Genomic DNA, 19,118 nt, shown 5'->3' with positions numbered 1-19,118 from the left:
TAGAGAACGAGAGTCGATACTTTATCAATAACATAGTGGTATGAAAGAAGGGGTCAGAGAGACGGTTTCCCGGACACAGGATTAGGCTTGATCTGTATTGGGGAAACCTCCCCATAGTTGTTTTCTTCTTCACACAGTGCACAAATAGATCCAAAACAATGTGTGTGTGTGAGAAAATCTGTAGAAGAAAAAACTACTTTATTGCCCATATGAAATAACAGAGGAAATAACAGTTCACATCAAGGCCTGCATCGGTTTCTGACTGCAGCACAAACCTAATCTAAATGTGCAATGTTTTTTATTAATTTAAGAAATATACATATATTTTATTATTCTAAATGCAAGGGAGTATTTTGTTAACTTTGTGGTTGAGGTACGTAATGTTAAACCACCAAACAGTTACAATGTTCAATATTTAAGAGTTGCTCATGCATTCTTTAAATGTTTGAATACATTTTGCTGTGAGACCACAATTTTCCTTTGAACAAAAAAAATGTATCTTGTAAAATTCAATTGGGTCTATCCTCTCAGAAGTCTACGGAAGCAGACAGAAGAGAAGTTTGGGTTCCACATTGGAAGATGCCACTCGATTCTCATGACCCGTTTCTACTCACAGCCCAGGTGAAGAGAGTGTGACCACAAAAAGTCCCAGAGAATGCATAAACGTCTTTAAATATTAAAAAGCCAGCAGATAATTTTTAACAGAGAAATAACCAAAGGATTTGCAACAGTCACAGCTTAAAATACAAAAACAAAATCTTTAGAAAACGACATAAGAGAAAACAAAATTAAAGCACTTTTTTCCAATTTATGGACACTACAAGCATTTGATTCTTGTTGTCCAGCTTCAGTCCGCCTCGAGGGCAGAGACTGTCATGTCTTCTTCAGTGACCGAGAAGCCCAGTGCCTGAATGGATCCATACAGTATTTTTTATTGATTTGTTGTATGTCAAAGATAACAGTTGCACATACTGCAGATCAGGGTTAAACTAATTAATGCAAACATGATTGCGATCAGAACATATCCTTACCTTTAAATCCTTCTTCAGGCATACAGACTGAAAAAAGAACACAGAAACTATTGTTAGCAAATGGAATCTTTCAATTCATAGTGTACAAAAGATTCAGGGTATACAAAAGAAAGAAGAGAAAAAAATAGAAAAATGAGAGAAGAAACATACCCTGATAAACATCATCCAATGCTGCATAATCTGCTATGGGTTCATCAGCCTGAAAGAAAAAGACAAAACGCATATTCAGGAATAAGCAACTTCAAACCATTCGCTGTTCGTCTCCAGTAATGACGTGTTCACTTTCATATTAGATACTAGTCTTTACCCCATTAAATTTTATTTTCATTTCAAGTTTATAATCGAATCTAATATAAATGCGGTACATACCTTCAGACAGATGACGCTCTCTGGGATGACTCCTAGGCTGCCGAGGGTGGCAGAGTCGTCCGTTAGACACCGGCCGTCGATCGACAGGTTCTGATCAAACGGGGCCACAGAGAAGGCATGCATGATCTGAGGGAGAACCATTAACACACACCAGAGTTAGGGATCAGGAATCCTGAGATTCAGTGTTGAGCAAAAGCAAGGATGATGCATTATGGTTATTCAAGCCTCCATCGATGGCAACACTGGTGACCCCTCACTTGTATTTTGAGCTCCTTGAGCGTCTGATTGGCTGAGACGATGAGTGCTTTCTCTCCCCGGAGCTTCCTGTGCCTTGTGCTCCTCCTGATACCTGATTTGCCGCCACTGGCCATGGGGGACGGACTTGCGGCAGCACCGATGGTGCCGTCACTCAGCCTCTGACGCTTCGCCCCGTCCTCTATCTGGACAGACATCATGTGACCAGGAAGCAAGGGAAACATCGGGCAATATCCATGTCAATCATCCTCTCAGCACTTCTAACTTCTACATTAATGGTAAATGGCTTAGTACACAAAACCTTTACTCAAACATTCAATTCTTAGAGACTTATAAGCAATAAAAAGTGAAACTGAGGTGAGGGGTTTGTGTCCTACCTGGCTAAAGTCAGGGTCTCGCTCTCCGTCCACCTTAGTAACAGGCTCCTCCCTCTCATCCTCTGCCTCTGACCCACTCACATTCACCTCAGGAGCTGCCTCCATTATCTAAATAGGAAGGCAGTTGTATTCTTCTCTGGAGATTCATACTATTTGCATATTACACTCTGTGACAGACATATTTACTAAAGAGAGAAAGAGGGGAAGGGGAGAGAAAGACACTCACCCTCTTGTCGTCTATGACCTTGCGGACGTAGACTGTGGCTTGTGCGTACTCTCTCATGTCCCTCTGTTGCTGGAAGATGAAGCCTTCTCTGCAGTCCCTACAAAGCTCTGGACACAGAACACAAACACAGTCAAACAGTCCCTCTGCACAGTTCTCAAAGAATCATAACAGAATAACAGCATTAAGTCACACAGTCGAGGGAAATCATAAGGACTTGAATCTCACCAGGATGGGTGGTGTACTCCACACTGGAGCCGTTGGGTGTGGCCTGACTGATCCGGCAGATGGAGATTGGCTGATCAACCAGGAATTGTCTGCTGATCACCTCCCATTCACCGGGCCAGAGAAGAGCTATACTGTGCAAAGGGAACAGCACACAACATGAGACCAGGAGGGATGGATGATAAAGACCAGAGCAGTGCTGTATAAAACACAACATGAAACCAGGAGGGATGGATGATAAAGACCAGAGCAGTGCTGTATAAAACACAACATGAGACCAGGATGGATGGATGATAAAGACCAGAGCAGTGCTGTATAAAACACAACATGAGACCAGGAGGGATGGATGATAAAGACCAGAGGTGTATAAAACACAACATGAGACCAGGAGGGATGGATGATAAAGACCAGAGCAGTGTTGTATAAAACACAACATGAGACCAGGAGGGATGGATGATAAAGACCAGAGCAGTGCTGTATAAAACACAACATGAGACCAGGATGGATGGATGATAAAGACCAGAGCAGTGCTGTATAAAACACAACATGAGACCAAGAGGGATGGATGATAAAGACCAGAGCAGTGCTGTATAAAACACAACATGAGACCAAGAGGGATGGATGATAAAGACCAGAGCAGTGCTGTATAAAACACAACATGAGACCAGGAGGGATGGATGATAAAGACCAGAGCAGTGCTGTATAAAACATGAATACAACATGGGTCGAGAGGGGTCAGTGAAGTCACTCACTGTTGGGCGTCTCCCATCAACATGGAGTCATGGGTGAACATGAAGCCTCCATGGGGACAAAGGAGCAAACTGTTCCCCACGCTAGACACTGGGGTGGTCTTAGTGGGCCTCCTACAGAGAGGGAGGGAGGAGATGAGAGAAGTCATTCATGTCTTCTTTGGCTGTTTGAATGGTGAAGCACTCAAAAAACAACAGTAGGATTCGGACTGGACTTACCTGATGAACTTTCTCCACTCGTCCACAAAAAACAGAGGAACTATGTAAAGAATGTCCGTCTCCTAAAACAAAGATTGGATTCATCAGTATGTCAACATGTCATCAACAAATATTCAGTTCAGCCAATAAGATATCTATCAAGTGTACAAACTGTTAATACCTCTTATTACCTGTGCAATAACCATTATTACCTGTGTTATTACCAGTGTACTTACTGTAATTACTCATGTAATAACCTGTGTTATTACACGTGTACTAACTTATTACTTGTCTAGTAGGCTTGGGCAGTATACCGGGGTATTTCGAAAAAGCCACAGGATGGTCAATAATGTAACAATTTTTTTGACGGTTTTTCATACATTTTAATAATTGTAGTTACTTTTTTTTTTTTTTTTTTTTTTTTACCCCTTTTTCTCCCCAATTTCGTGGTTTCCAATTGGTAGTTACAGTCTTGTCTCATCGCTGCAGCTCAAGGTCAAGAGCCGTGCGTCCTCAGAAACATAAGCCAACCGCACTGCTTCTTGACAAACTGCCCACTTAAGCCGGAAGCCTTCCGCACCAATGTGTTGGAGGAAACACTGTACACCTGGCAACCGTGTCAGCATGCACTGCACCCGGCCCGCAACAGGAGTCGCTAGTGTGCGATAGGACAAGGACATCCCTGCCGGCCAAACCTTCCCCTAACCTGGACGATGCTGGGCCAATTGTGCCCCATGGTTCTTCCGACATTCTAGACTCGAACCCAGAATCTCTAGTGGCACTGCAATGCAGTACCTTAGACCCTGCACCACCCAATTGTAGCTACTTTTTAAGTAAACACCTGCAGTCAACTTGTGCAATATGTTAGGAGTTAAAGCAGATTGCGTTCATTTCACAGCTCAAATTATTTTACATTATAAAACAGTTCCCCAGAACAAATGAGCCAGTCATGTGTTTCTTTGTAAATAGCACAACAGGAGAAAGTGGGAGCAGGTGAGTCCAGCCGTGTATTGACAGGGGTCGTGTTTATTGAAAGTCAGTGTGTTTATGCAGAGTTATCCGGGGAGTGCAACTACAGTTTTCCTTCACAGAAAATACATTAGTGCAACATTCACCTACACTGAAAAGTACCGGAGAAAGGTAGCTACACATCAGAGTGCTATTGGTTTGTGAATTCTCATCCAGTGGAGAAGTGCAACTGAAACACAACATTTGTCTGTGTCGAGCAGAAATTACAATAAGCTGCATTTCAATAAGATGCATTATATTTCTTATGAGTTTCATAATTTTTCTCTGTGTGAAGAATTCTGCATTAAAGCAACTCCTAAATTCAACTTGCTAGTTTTCTACAGTGGCAAGAAAAAGTATGTGAACCCTTTGTAATTTCCTGGATTTCTGCATAAATTGGTCATCAAATTTGAACTGATCTTCATCTAAGCCACAACAATAGACAAACAGTGTGCTTAAACTAATAACACACAAATTATTGCCAAACCTGTCCCAACTTTTTAGAGTACCAGATGCGCTCAGCAAATTGGAGATTCAACTCGCGCTCGTAGCACCCGCCGATTTGGGGTTCTCTTTGAGTCTGTTTGCTTTTTAGCACGGTTCCTAATTATCACAAAAAGCAAAACCACTTTGAAAACATAAAAACAAATGATCGCATTGACACAGACCGCAAACTGGCAACACAAAGCTTAAGTAGGCTACCGCAAAGGGAATCTGAACGCAGTTCGCTAGAGTCCGGTGTTTCAGCCTAAATTGCCTATTGTATTTCTTTGCAGCGAATACATCATTTCAGATTTTCGAAATTGATAACATCTCAAATCTACTGCAAAGGCATTTTAGATGCATTGCCTCTATAGCCAATACCGGACACTCATTCATTCTACATAGCACAGTCTTCTAAACTCCCGACTCCATTTAATGCCAATATGTTTATATTTATTTTTGATTATACTTTTGTAATGCTTTTTGTGACGTGGATCATAATTACAGTTACAGTATATCAGGTTGCGTGATCCTCGTAATGTTACGTGGAAAATACAACCAATGGGACGCAGAATTAAATGTGTATCACACTCGCACAAATGCGACCAGTTATTTTTCGTATTTGCATTTAATTTATTTCACTAGCAAATGCGAGTGAACTGCTGGCACTTTAGAGCCCACTGAATGTCCATCTTATGTTCGCTAACGTTAGCTTGAAACAATTAGTGTTTACCTTTCCACAACACACGGAGTCGAAAAGGGATTTGTCCATGTGTTTACGTACAGCTGACAGTCACCAAACTGCGTACTTTTAACTCGGATCTCATACCTTCGTACATGGACAGAGAATTGCGTAGTTGGGCAAAATGCGTGCATGTTGGCAGGTCTGTATATTGAATACATAATTTAAACATTCACAGTTTAGGTTGGAAAAAGTATGTGAACGCCTAGGCTAATGACTTCTCCAAAAGCTAATTGGAGTCAGATAACCTGGAGTCCAATCATTGAGATGTTGGTTAGAGCTGCCTTGCCCTATAAAAAAAACTCACAAAATGTGAGTTTTCTATTCACAAGAAGCATTGCCTGATGTGAACCATTAAGAATTGTTGCATTGCATAAAGCTGGAAAGGGTTACAAAAGTATCTCTAAAAGCCTTGATGTTCATCAGTCCGTGTTAAGACATTCTCCATTTATAGACAAAGTTCAGCAATGTTGCTACTCTCCTTAGGAATGGCCGTCCTGCAAAGATGACTGCAAGAGCACAGCGCAAAATGCTCAATGAGGTTAAGAATCCTAGAATGTCAGCTAAAGACTTACAGAAATCTCTGGAACATGATAACATCTCTGTTGACGAGTCTATGATACGTAAAACACTAAACAAGAATGGTGTTCATGGGAGGACACCACGGAAGAAGCCTCTGCTGTCCCAAAAAAACATGGCTGTACGTCTGAAGTTTGCAAAAGTGCACCTGGATGTTCTGCGATACTGGCAAAATATTCTGTGGACAGATGACACTATCTGTCCGCCAATTGAAGCTCAACAGAAGTTGGGTGATGCAAAGGACAACGACCCAAATAATAGAAGAAGTAAATCATCAACAGAATGGCTTGAAAATACGCCTTCTGGAGTGGCCCAGTCAGAGTCCTGACCTCAACCCGATTGAGATTCTGTGGCATGACCTCAAGAGAGCAGTTCACACCAGACATCCCAAGAATATTACTGAACTGAAACAGTTTTGTAAAGAGGAATGGTCCAAAAACCTACCGCTGTGTAGGTCTGATCCACAACTCCAGAAAACTTTTGGTTGAGGTTATTGCTGCCAAAGGAGGGTCAACCAGTTATTAAATCCAAGGGTTCACATACTTTTCCACCCTGCACTGTGAATGTTTACACGGTGTGTACAATAAAGACAGGAACACGTATAATTGTGTGTGTGTTATTAGTTTAAGCAGACTGTCTATTGTTGTGACCTAGATGAAGATCAGATCAAATTGTATGACCAGTTTATGCAGAAATCCAGGTATTTCCAGGGTTCACATACTTTTTCTTGCCACTAAGTGGGTGAATGAATGAGACATGAGGCAAATCGTTAGCTTTCTGCTGTGTTTGAGAAATCTGTACCGCTGCCAAACCATCTTGATTTCCTTGCGGTTTTTTCTCCTCTCCATTCTCGGCCCATCTGCTCCCCCCACCCATTCTCTGAGCAGAGCAGGCAGACCAGTTACCCTAGCGACTCCACAGACACAGCGTTGTCACATGCTGCTCCAGAGCCAGGACTGTTCTTCCTTCAGACAAGCATGCGTCAAAACTTTGATAATTTGCACAATGTCTCGTTCATATTCGCTTGTAAATGTCCACTCACCAAAAATTACAGTCTGTATTGTTATTACCTGTGCACTAACAGTTATTACCTGTGGCCACTTGGTTAGTGTGGGTCTGTTCTTCTCCTGGAACAGGTTGAGGAGGGAGCTCTTCTGTTCTGATGCCATCATCCTGTTCAGAGCCTCATTCTCCTTCCCCTCACGCTCCAGCCTCTACAGGAAAACCCACAGGGATACCACACAGCTAATAGGAATGTGATCAGCTCAATTTGGTTTTTCCATTTACAAGGCTAGAGAGGAGTAGGGAGAGAGAGACAACAGTATCTCTATCCCTCCCACCACCTCGGTCCATCCCTTCTTACCAGGCACTGCTGACAGGGCTCCTGTAGCTGGGTGAACTGGGGGGCTCTGGGGAAATACACCCTCAGTTTGGACCACACCTCCTCCGTCACCAGCCGCCTCTCGCTCTCAAGGATATTCAGACCACCATGCCGACAGAGGATGTCCTCGTTGAAGGTCTTCATCTCCTCCTCGTCTTCATCCTGGTTCTCTGGGCCGTACTCTGGAATCAGACAGCAATAGTCAAACAATACTGGGCCACACTGATAAAGAACCAGACAGCAATAACCAATCTAATCAATCATGATCTCCGCACAAAGGAGGTGAATATATGTTATTTCTGACATGATTCTAATAATATTGTAGTTACCTACTCTACATGTCATTGTGAGAAGTAGTTTTCCAAATTGTACTCTGACCTCTGCTGGTTTGTGTACCTTTAGTATCAGTGATCTCTGGTCCCTCTCCGTTGGTTTTGCCGTCAATGTGTTTGGTCTCCTCCTCGTCCTCATCCAGCTGCTCCAAGGCCAGCTGTCTCCAGCTCCGAAGAGACGTCTTGCCCACCCAGTACCCCCCATCACTGTCAGATAGGGGTGAGATATTAGAACATACACACATTGCGCAAACTGCAATCGCTAGCTGCAGTACTACAAACATGTCTGGATCAATAAAAGATACTGTTATTTTGTCTAACTTTCTGCACTGCGAGGACTGTTTTACGAACACAAAACGTTGCCATTAATCTGTGTGAGTGAGTGGTTACCTTTTGGGCGGGCCCTTGACAAGGTTGGTGACTTCTTTGTAGTTCTCGGCCAGCTGGTTCTTTAGCCGCAGCACCCTGCATCTCTGGCCCACACATTCCTCACAGAGAGTTGACCCTGGACACAGGGTCACACACACACACACACACACAAGGTCAGAGGTCACAGAGAGGAGCTGAGACTATCCATGCATATCAGCAATGTCTCTTACCATCTAGTCTGGGTCCTCCGCCGTATCTGTCAAAGAGAAGCTCTGCTGCTTTAACAGAGATCCTCTTGGCCTCCCCCACCTTGTCTGGGTGAAGTTTACCGTGAGAACACAGGAAGTTGCCGTTGTCGATTTCTTTAGTGACCGTCGAGTCGTCCAGCCATTTCTTCAACCACTCCAGAGGCACAAACTCATACTGCTGGCCTGGAACAAACACACAAACATGAAACACTCGACCCGGACCTCAACCTTGTAAGATGGACATCTTAGTTGAACTTCAGTGCTGGGCAAAATAACTCTGGATAAAGAAAAGGGGCAACACACTGTATATTGCACTCTTACAACATTTATTGTAAATACATCAGAGCTATATTCTTGTGTGCCTTTGTTTCTTTACAAAGTAAGCAAAGCTACTGTTAATGCACCTGCATAGTATACCAGGGATGTGGTATAATTAGGGCTGTCAAAATTATCTCCGCAAATTATTTCTGACGCCGTTAATCGCGACTCCATTTCTTTACCGGGCGGAACCTTTGAAGCGCAGGTGTTTCCGTACTGACCCTTTTAAAGCGCAGAACACAACTACAGCCAATACTTGTGCCTTTACGTCACTGAAGGCCGTGTGCCTCTAGCTAGCAACCTGATAACTTGACCACAAAATTGGATGGCACAGGAAGAACTGAGAAGGAATAGGCTACTTAAAATTATCTGGGCCCAGTTTCCCCGATAGTGATGCAACGTAGGCTTAGGAGTGTTTTAATGATGCATCTTTCCTACAATGGCCGAAGTTCTAATATGTGTTACCCAAAACACCATGCACTGAGAAGTCGCTAAGTGCGTCGTTGGAGCATGTGTCGATATTGACAGGATAGAAAAGGAGTGTTGCTCTCGGATCAGCTAATATGATCAGCTCCTTGGGAGATATTACCAACTGAGGCTGCAAATATTGAGGTGGCTTATTCAAATTACTTAGGCTACCTAATAAAAATGCAAAAAAAATATCACAGATTTGGTACAAAATTGCGCACCTTTGGCAATACATCATGATATATAATGAAATAAATTACAGACAGTTGCCTACAAGTAGCAAAATATAACTCGATAGATTGAACATTACATTTATTTTAATATGAATGAAATAGGCCTATAGTCTACTGTTTATATTTTAATGCGTCATCTCGGTTTTCATTTGCCGCATATTTTTATACGTCGCATGTTGTTCGCACTATGTTCTGAAGTTATCGGCAGTCACAGAGAGACAGTTAAACCACGGGATTCTATGTTTCTAGTATACTTTCTGTGTATAAAGTGACGCGGGAGGGCAAAAAGCATCTAACGACGCACTTAGCTGTTCTACGAGTGATCTGAGGCAGGCGTTAAATTACGAGCGTTTTCAAGTGCAACGTTAATAACGAGTGTTTAGGGAAACAACTGGGAGATTTAACAAGGCTCCTATGAAGGTTCTAACAATGAACTTATTAGCCTTAAGATGCTTTTGGGAAACAGGGCCCTGAACAGTACAGATGGTTACAGTGTTTTCATAAGATTGTTGGACAAATTTAAAAGCTCTTTGTATCCATAGAGCCAGATTTTTCCTGTAGTCACTCATTTAGAATGCCTGCAGCAGTAACAGTACTTAAAGCTTTGTGTTGTGCATAAGTGTTAAACTTCAAGAACATTGATGAGACTAGGCCTACTTAAACATATGGAGCATAAATAGCTGTATGTTACAGTGACTTGTGTTTAAGGGGAAAATGCTATTAAAACATTCGGATGTAGATCATTTTGTGTTTCCGTCCCTTACAAATCAAAACATAGTATGCTTGTAACTCAATGCACTGCTTTTTAAAATGGAAAAATCATTTAGGGCCAAATTTGAGCACATTCAAAAACTGCAATAACTATTGCAATCAACTCGATTAATTATTTTAATCGTTTAACAGCCCTAGTTATAATGCATTATACAACATCATGAACAAATAACTACTTTCATATTGCAATATTGTGATAGCTGGGGTAAGGGGATGTTTTTAACCGACCGTCTTCCGCAGGTAAAAGCTCGTAGAGTTCCTTCACCTCTTCGTGCTTGGCCTTGCCCTTGTCGACGCTCTGCTTGCGCATGTCGGCCATCTCCAGGCACCACTCCTCAAACTTCCTGTTGTCTCGGTCCACCAGCCTCTGCAGAAAGCCTGGCACAGATAGAGGGCTCCCACTGATATTACAGCTACCGTTGCTGGGTTCAAAGGTCATACAAACAACATTCTAACCACGTCACCTCTGCAGCAACGGGTAGTGTACCACGCATATCTAGCTGACTTTAGTTGCAGGGAATATACAACTATACAAGTCTTACGGGGGAATAGCTTTAGCCGCCTACACATTTCTTCTTACCTATTTTTCCCTGGGGTGGTAACTTTGGTTGATCATTTTAATAAAGTATGTCAAAGGGCTGTACACACTGGAGCTATCCAGCTAGCTCAGTTCTTACCTTGTACATCATGTATTGAACTACAGTCATCACCAGGTGCAGTCCATTAGTTAGATCCTCACCTGGCACGTCAACGTTGGTCTCCATGGGGTCAGTGTCCTCCTCTCTATGGCACTTGTACACCAGCATGTAGGCGTTCCTGGAGCAGTGGTATCCTTTACTGCACTTGGGCTTACGGGTCTGGGACTTCACCGTCTCGGCTGGAGAAAGATCAGAACAGTAGCAGAGAACAGGTATAAGAGAAGCCATGTTGAAGAGTGGTAAGTTCCTTTATTCTTCCTGTATGGTTTTTATTTTATCTCCTACATTTGTTGTTTTACTGTAAAGTATTACGATTTTAGATGCACTTTAAATAAATATTGATTTATTAAGGGAGTGGGTGTGAGAATTTTACCACCAAACAACAGTCAGTTTTTAACCAAGCTGTATTACAAAACAATACAGCTACAATTCAGGGAAGTGACGGGGAGGAGAGGGGAGAAGAGGTTTTAAGGGGGCACAAGTGGACTAATGCAGAAAGGAGCAGGGAGGCTCACCGATGTCCTCCTCGATGCCCAGTTGTAGCTTCTTGCCCTCCATCTTCTCAATCTCCTCGTCGTTGAACTTGTACCAGTCGCTGGTGCGGGCGTCTCGCACGTGTGCAATGTAGTGACCAGAGTAAGCGCTAACCCCGCGGTGGATCAGGACCGCACTCAGCTCGTACACACACGTCTCATCTTCTGGGGACGCCACCCAAAGAGACCCAAAACAAACAGCATGGATTATGTGTATCTGTATGTCATAATGCATAGTAAAGGGATCGCTTTTATCATACCATTGTCACAGAACTTGGGTCATGTATCTTTATCATTACATATTCGGCCACATGTATAGAATGAGGACAGTGTATTGAGCCATTGCAAGGCTGGCGATACCTTTTCCCTCCAGAAATGGGCCCATGTCCAGCTGCTCTGGAAAACTGATGAAGGTGTTGAGCTTCTTCTTGTGACCCGTTTGTCTGGGAATCAGAAGACAGACAACATTCAGCAACAGTACTGAGTTAGAGTGTTGCATTGACCCTTAGTGATACTGCATATGGCCACTACTAGTGAAGGTATGTACGTTTTTAGTTGTGGGCTGAGGGATGGTAGACTAGAGACCCTTCTACAAAACGACAGACTGAATGAATGAATCAAACTGACCTGTCGAAGACAAAACGCATGAGCTGCAGGTTTAGTACGCGTGGGAGGCTGTGCAGTTTGATGCGTCGAGTGGCGTTCTGTTTGCTCTGGCAGCTCTCACAGAAGTAGCGGTTGTCACCGTCCAGCTTCTCCTCCTGCAGGGAGCGATCACAGGGTCAACACTAGGTCAAACATTATTATGTTTTACTCTAAACTGTTCAACCCAACTACTCACAAATGTTATTTTAAAACTCAGTCAGTCTGTTACATCACAATTAATTACTTAGGGGAAATAACCCTGATGTCATACTGCATTAATACCTTGGGAAACCAATGTCATAATGCATTAATACCTTGGGAAACCAATGTCATAATGCATTAATACCTTGGGAAACCAATGTCATAATGCATTAATACCTTGGGAAACCAATGTCATAATGCATTAATACCTTGGGGAACCGATGTCATACTGCATTAATACCTTGGGAAACCAATGTCATAATGCATTAATACCTTGGGAAACCAATGTCATAATGCATTAATACCTTGGGGAACCGATGTCATAATGCATTAATACCTTGGGGAACCGATGTCATAATGCATTAATACCTTGGGAAACCAATGTCATAATGCATTAATACCTTGGGAAACCGATGTCATAATGCATTAATACCTTGGGGAACCGATGTCCTAACGCATGATTACCTTTTGAACTTGATGTGTCGTCAAAATGCATTAGTTAAACTAATGAACTATATGCTGTCATAATGTATAATCGCCTTAAAGAACAACATGATGCATCATCATCTTCATGACTAATGTGATGTCAGAATGCAAGGTTACCTTGAGAAACTCTGTGACACATTCTGTAAGGTTCTTGTGGCCCTGGATGTTGAGCTCCAGTTCGTAGTATCGGGACGGCAGGGGAGAAGCGCGGCCACACTGGTTACACCTGTCATAAACCCACAGACTAAGACACTCAGAGTCTGCATCTGTTATTGCCGTTTCTAAGGAAGTTTGAAAAGGTGTTGTGTAGAAGTCTGGGTTGAGTTAAGGTGACTAAAACCTAGGTACTAGTTGAAGAAACGTTTTTGATCCTGATCCAAAATCATAAATGGCAAAAGCGTGGCCCGGATAAAAGCATAACCTTGGCAGCCACAAAGCCAAACCTCTAGTAAAAGTCCCTAGTGTCCAACCTGACATGAACAGTCCAGTTAACAACCCAGTTCCATCTGTCTTTATGATGTTAATAAAATACTAAAAATCCTGTTGCATTTCTGACTGGCACCACCACTGATGTCAAAGCACAAAATAGTCAAAACGCTTGACTTTATAAAACCAAACCATAAAGCAAAAAAGGACACTTCATGGCAACCTGAAGATTCTAAATTCTATCGAATAAAACTACCACTGGGTTGTTAGAAAAATTATATTTTTTATTTATTTAACTAGGAAAGTCAGTTAAGAACAGATTCTTATTTACAAAGACGGCCTACACTGGCCAAACCCGGACTAGCACTGAGACGCAGTGCCTTAGACCGCTGCATCACTCGGGAGCCCAATGTTACTTAAGTCTGATTAAAGTTGATGGGTGAATGTACTGCTGGCTTACACAGTGACGTAAGACATCTGTCCACAGAATTGCAGCTGAATGACATTCTGCAGGTTTGGGTTCTTCTGTTTGGATAATGTGTCCTCCAATAGCGAAAGGAAGAGCTTGGAGAACTCTTGAGCGTCCTGAATGTGAAAGGCAAGAGACAGAAATAGAGATGAGTAAAATTAAAAGTTTACATTTTAATTGTATTCTTATTTTTCTTCCTATACCCACTATAAAAAATAACTAAGCTTCTCCAAAACATTATTAACTCTTCAGACTTTCCTGAGCATGTAAAAAGATGACTACCTGCTGTTGTCCTGTGTCCAGCCCTAGCGCCTTGACCAGCCCCGAGGGGTCAATGTACCTTCTGTTGCTGTTCTGAAGCAGTGCAAACAGGTACTGCAGGTGTTCACATATGCTGCGAGGCTCGTAGTCTGAGAAAGGGAAAATGGTGAGGACTTCAATTTGGGTTTACCTTTTCAAGATGATTCATTAGATACATGGGTGCCGATACAATACAGGAACAATACGTTTTAGTTTGAAACAATTCTGTACGATCCAGTTTGATTAGAGGAACAAATTGATGTGATTTGGTTCGATGCACTAACATTTGTTGCATAAACACATTCATTTTCCATTCTAAATAAAAATCTGTTGCTGATGAACTGGGCCTCTCTGAGCAGCATCTGTGAGCTGACTTTGGTGTGTGTGTGTAAATTATGTATATGGTGGATGTAGGCACCTGAGCTGAGCCATAAGGGAAACTGGGCAACCTTTCGATTACTGGCCCAACGCTCTAACCACTAGGCTACCTGCCGTCCCTACAAATTCAGCCACCCCACTATCAGTTGGGGGGGGCAATGTTTGCTTTTTGTCCCCCCCCTTGTCATTTCTGTGTTAGAGCTAGTAATGTATCAATATCTACCTGTAAAAAAATTGCTATGGCACAGCCAATGAAAATAAGAAATGATCAACTTCACCCTGTATATCAAATTACTCTCTCATATTTGATATATAACACACACACGTTCAAAAGTTTGGGGTCACTTAGAAATGTCCTTGTTTTCCATGAAAACATACATGAAGTGAGTTGCAAAATGAATAGGAAATATAGTCAAGACGTTGACAAGGTTATAAATAATGATTTTTAATTGAAATAATAATTGTGTCCTTCAAACTTTGTTTTTGTCAAAGAATCCTCCATTTGCAGCAATTACAGCCTTGCAGACCTTTGGCATTCTAGTTGTCAATTTGTTGAGGTGATCTGAAGAGATTTCACCCCATGCTTCCTGAAGCACCTCCCACAAGTTGGATTGGCTTGATGGGCACTTCTTACGTACCATACGGTCAAGCTGCTCCCACAATAGCTCAATAGGGTTGAGATTTGGTGACTGTGCTGGCCACTCCATTATACACAGAATACTAGCTGATTGCTTCTTCCCTAAATAGTTCTTGCATAGTTTGGAGCTGTGCTTTGGGTCATTGTCCTGTTGTACGAGGAAATTGGCTCCAATTAAGCTCCATCCACAGGGTATGGCATGGCGTTGCAAAATGGAGTGATAGCCTTCCTTCTTCAAGATCCCTTTCACCCTGTACAAATCTCCCACTTTACCACCACCAAAGCACCCCCAGATCATCACATTGCCTCCACCGTGCTTGACAGATGGCGTCAAGCACTCCTCCAGCAATGTTCTTCTTTGTGATCCGAATACCTCAAACTTAGATGCGTCTGTCCATAACACTTTTCCCCCCAATCTTCCTCTGTCCAGTGTCTGTGTTCTTTTGCCCATCTTAATATTTTATTGGTCAGTCTGAGATATGGCGTTTTCTTTGCAACTCTTCCTAAAGACCAGCATCCCGGAGTCGCCTCTTCACTGTTGACGTTGAGACTGGTGTCTTGCGGGTACTATTTAATACAGCTGCCAGTTGAGGACTTATGAGGCAGCTGTTTCTCAAACTAGACACTCTAATGTACTTGTCCTCTTGCTCAGTTGTGCACTGTGGCCTCCCACTCCTCTTTATATTCTGGCTAGAGCCAGTTTGCGCTGTTCTGTGAATGTAGTAGTACACAGCGTTGTACGAGATCTTCAGTTTCTTGGCAATTTCTCACCTTCCATTTCTCGGAACAAGAATGACGAGTTTCAGAAGAAAGTTCTTTGTTTCTGGCCATTTTGAGCCTGTAATCAAACCCACAAATGCTGATGCTCCAGATACTCAACTAGTCTAAAGAAGGCCAGTTTTATTGCTTCTTTAAATCAGAACAACAGTTTTCTGCTCTGCTAACATAATTGCAAAAGGGTTTTCTAATGATCAATAGCCTTTTAAAATTATAAACTTGGATTAGCTAACACAATGTGCCATTGGAACACAGGAGTGATGGTTGCTGATAATGGGCCTCTGTAAGCTTATGTAGATATTCCTTCTTTTTTTTTTTATAAAAAAAATTATAAAGCCGTTTCCAACTACAATAGTCATTTACAACATTCACAATGTCTACACTGTATTTCTGATCAATTTGATGTTATTTTAAAATGGACAAAAAAATATATGCTGTTCTTTCAAAAACAAGGACATTCCTAAGTGACCCCAAACTTTTGAACGGTAGTGTGTGTATGTATATATATATATTTATTGTTTCAAGTAAAACTACCAAAACCATTGCTGATGGTGAACCTGAACAACCGATCAGCATGTATAACCAGATGAGTTGTGTCTCCGGCAGTAGCTTAGGCTACTTTTATTCAGGTAAAACACCATTTGCAGCACATTTGACAAAATGGCACACATAGATGTGCCAGATCAGGAATTGACCTACTTCTCGTTGGTCAGCGCGAGAAGCTGCGCACACCGCAGTTTCACTAGGCTACTGATATTGCCTGGGGTTGTTCGGTATGCAATATTAAATCAATGACTGTCAATGACTGTCAATGACTTCCCGGGTGGCGCAGTGGTCTAGGGCACTGCATCGCAGTGCTAGCTGCGCCACCAGAGTCTCTGGGTTCGCGCCCAGGCTGGGCTGGGTTCGCGCCCAGGCTCTGTCGCAGCCGGCCGCAACCGGGAGATCCGTGGGGCGACGCACAATTGGCATAGCGTCGTCCGGGTTAGGGAGGGTTTGGCCGGTAGGGATATCCTTGTCTCAGTATGTAAAAATGTAATAAAATGTATGCACTCTACTGTAAGTCGCTCTGGATAAGAGCGTCTGCTAAATGACTAAAATGTAAAATGTAAATGTAACCCAATAGTCATTATTTGGGGGGTGCTTATATTTCTCCTGTGACACACAAGTGTGTAATGCCAATGTGTTTATTTTTTTATTTATTTTTTACATGTGCCAACTCCCCTAGCCTTGCTCAAGGGCACAGTGACAGTTTACCTTGTCGACTCTGGTATTTGAACCAGCAACCTTTTAGTTACTGGGCCAACAATCTAATCTTGAGGCTACCTGCCGCCAATTACATGCTTAGTTAGACACTGAAGGACAGGCTGTAGTTGTCACAAAAGATTGTTTTTTTTTTAAGGTTGAGAGAAAGTAATCCGTTTGGGCTCCCAAGGGCCGATGCACTTATATTTTAAACATATGAACCGTGGACCGATGCGTATCGGTAAATTGTTACATCCCTACAATCTGGGCCCATCTCCAAGGGCTAGCACACCTGAGTCCATGTTGTGCTCCTCTGCCCGGGCATTCTGACACAGGTACAGGGTCCTGCGCAGCTCCAGGTTGTGGAACCACACTTGCAGGAAGGTGTTGACGTAACACGTGGCGCCCAGGTTCGTCAGACCCACAAACGTGTTCTGAGAGAGGGGGAGGGTGAGAAAGAGAGGGGATAGAGAAAGGCGGGAGGGGGGAGTGAGAGAGATGGACAAGTTCATCCAGTGTTTTCAAATCAGTGCAGATGAAAGGCAGACAATTTAACTTGAAGTGGACCCAAGTCATGTGGATTTAAAAACAGGCAGGAGCACGTCCAGGTGTAAATCTGTGTTCATGAAGAATGTTGTGGATGTAGGCCTACCTTGTCCCGGCGCTCTGAATTTGGATCATCAATGTTGTGGAAGCTGTTTTCGTTGATCTCTCCCAACCAGGCATGTTCTCCAATACCGACAAGACAATTTGGGTTCCCTTTACAATTTCTCCTTTATAAGCAAAGTCAGGGGGAGAGATGTCAATATCCTGACAACAATCTCTTTCACACATTTTTTAAGCAAATAGAGACAGTTGCTTCAGGCATTGAAACTTGAGAATAACATCAAGCATTAGGAAGCAGATGCCGTTCTGTAATGTGAATATCAAAATACTAGAAGATAGAAAATGAGTCATGAAAAGTGTTTCACCCATCTTTCCATAGCTGATATCTCATATTGGTGACTGCACATGACATTCAGCTGAGTGACTAGCTAGCTACATGATAATCAAATTGCAGACAAAATAAGATAGTTATGCAACACAACTCACTCTTAGCGATCTGGCAACATTATAACAGTGAATATGACATAAACGACAAGTTAAGTATGGGAATTGAAGAAATTAGAAATTGTTAACTATGTGTGCCCATTTACCTGCATGCTCCCCTCTTGCACCGCGGTACACAGATTCGGTAAGCTATCTCAATATGTTCCCGGTGTATGTCCTCCGGTCTCACCGACTCGACCCAGCGCCAGGCTGCTTTCTCAAGCTGTACGCGAGGCGCCATTCTGTAAGAAAAACAGAGCTTACCATGGGTACCCTGACAAAGAGGTGCCGAGGATGCTCCGGCCTAGTTTAACTTGCCCTGTTAGCACAGCTAACTTAGTCACTCAACGTCGTTAGTTAGCCAGCTGGCTAAATATAGCTAGCTATAGTAGTCGGCTGTAGAAAAACGCCCCCAAAATAATACAATGTTAAGCACAGCAAGCAACCAGTTCAAATGAAATAGTTGAATTACATCAACTAAACGTCCTAACATAACACTATAATCAAATCAGCTGATGCTCGTAGCTAGCTAGCTACCAACCATCGTGCTAGCTACTAGCTAGCTTGTCAGATATTTCCCACTGCAAAGAACTGCGTAGCTAACTAGCTACCCATCATCAGGTCTTGCTAACGTTAGCAGATTTTCTTTAGGATTAAATGTACATTCGAACCTTTCCTGCGTGTATCACAAACTTCTGATTTTGCAGCTGCATATATTTTCATATTTTATTCACAGTTTGTTTTAGATTTAGCGCCCTTGCGTCAGTTTTTAAATAAATATTTCATCCTTCAGTTTCAAACTTGTGAAAGGCGCAAGTACTTACGCATGACGTGCCATTGTTGTCTACGTAGCTACGTCCCTTTCAAAGAACAGG

The 19,118-nt window shown here is 42.6% G+C and overlaps 1 protein-coding gene across 4 annotated transcripts; it reads right to left on the bottom strand.

Annotated features, from left to right (window-relative positions):
• Positions 1 to 163: 163 nt before the first annotated feature.
• Positions 164 to 19,116, bottom strand: LOC139536097 (ubiquitin carboxyl-terminal hydrolase 48-like). 4 transcript variants are annotated; one of them, XM_071336246.1, is made up of 27 exons: positions 19,068 to 19,116; positions 18,351 to 18,485; positions 17,807 to 17,927; positions 17,447 to 17,588; positions 14,100 to 14,227; positions 13,809 to 13,933; positions 13,040 to 13,148; positions 12,218 to 12,351; positions 11,951 to 12,033; positions 11,573 to 11,755; positions 11,099 to 11,236; positions 10,588 to 10,737; positions 8,552 to 8,752; positions 8,343 to 8,457; positions 7,999 to 8,159; positions 7,603 to 7,802; positions 7,331 to 7,453; positions 3,449 to 3,510; positions 3,233 to 3,343; positions 2,484 to 2,614; positions 2,259 to 2,365; positions 2,033 to 2,140; positions 1,658 to 1,840; positions 1,401 to 1,526; positions 1,182 to 1,230; positions 1,032 to 1,058; positions 164 to 907 (listed from the first exon to the last, which is right to left on the bottom strand). In XM_071336246.1, exons 1-27 carry the CDS (start codon positions 19,079 to 19,081, stop codon positions 885 to 887), a joined length of 3,189 nt encoding a protein of 1,062 aa, XP_071192347.1. In that variant the 5' UTR covers positions 19,082 to 19,116; the 3' UTR covers positions 164 to 884. The 4 variants fall into 4 exon arrangements, with proteins under 4 accessions (XP_071192347.1, XP_071192348.1, XP_071192352.1 ...); XM_071336247.1 differs by having other exon boundaries at positions 11,573 to 11,752; XM_071336251.1 differs by having other exon boundaries at positions 8,017 to 8,159; positions 19,068 to 19,113.
• Positions 19,117 to 19,118: the final 2 nt, after the last annotated feature.

This window comes from Salvelinus alpinus, chromosome 12 (assembly GCF_045679555.1).
Source record: "Salvelinus alpinus chromosome 12, SLU_Salpinus.1, whole genome shotgun sequence".
In the NCBI taxonomy this organism is placed as follows: domain Eukaryota; kingdom Metazoa; phylum Chordata; class Actinopteri; order Salmoniformes; family Salmonidae; genus Salvelinus; species Salvelinus alpinus.
The sequence above is the reverse complement of the archived record's forward strand: the minus strand, read 5'-3'. Positions and strand labels throughout refer to the sequence as shown.

Excerpts from the sequence above, each read along its gene's own strand:
- LOC139536097 (XM_071336246.1), bottom strand. Across the intron at positions 17,589-17,806 it reads ATTCAGAGCGCCGGGACAAG|AACACGTTTGTGGGTCTGAC; the intron begins GTAGGCCTACAT and ends CCCCTCTCTCAG. Across the intron at positions 1,231-1,400 it reads AGAGCGTCATCTGTCTGAAG|GCTGATGAACCCATAGCAGA; the intron begins GTATGTACCGCA and ends TTTTTCTTTCAG.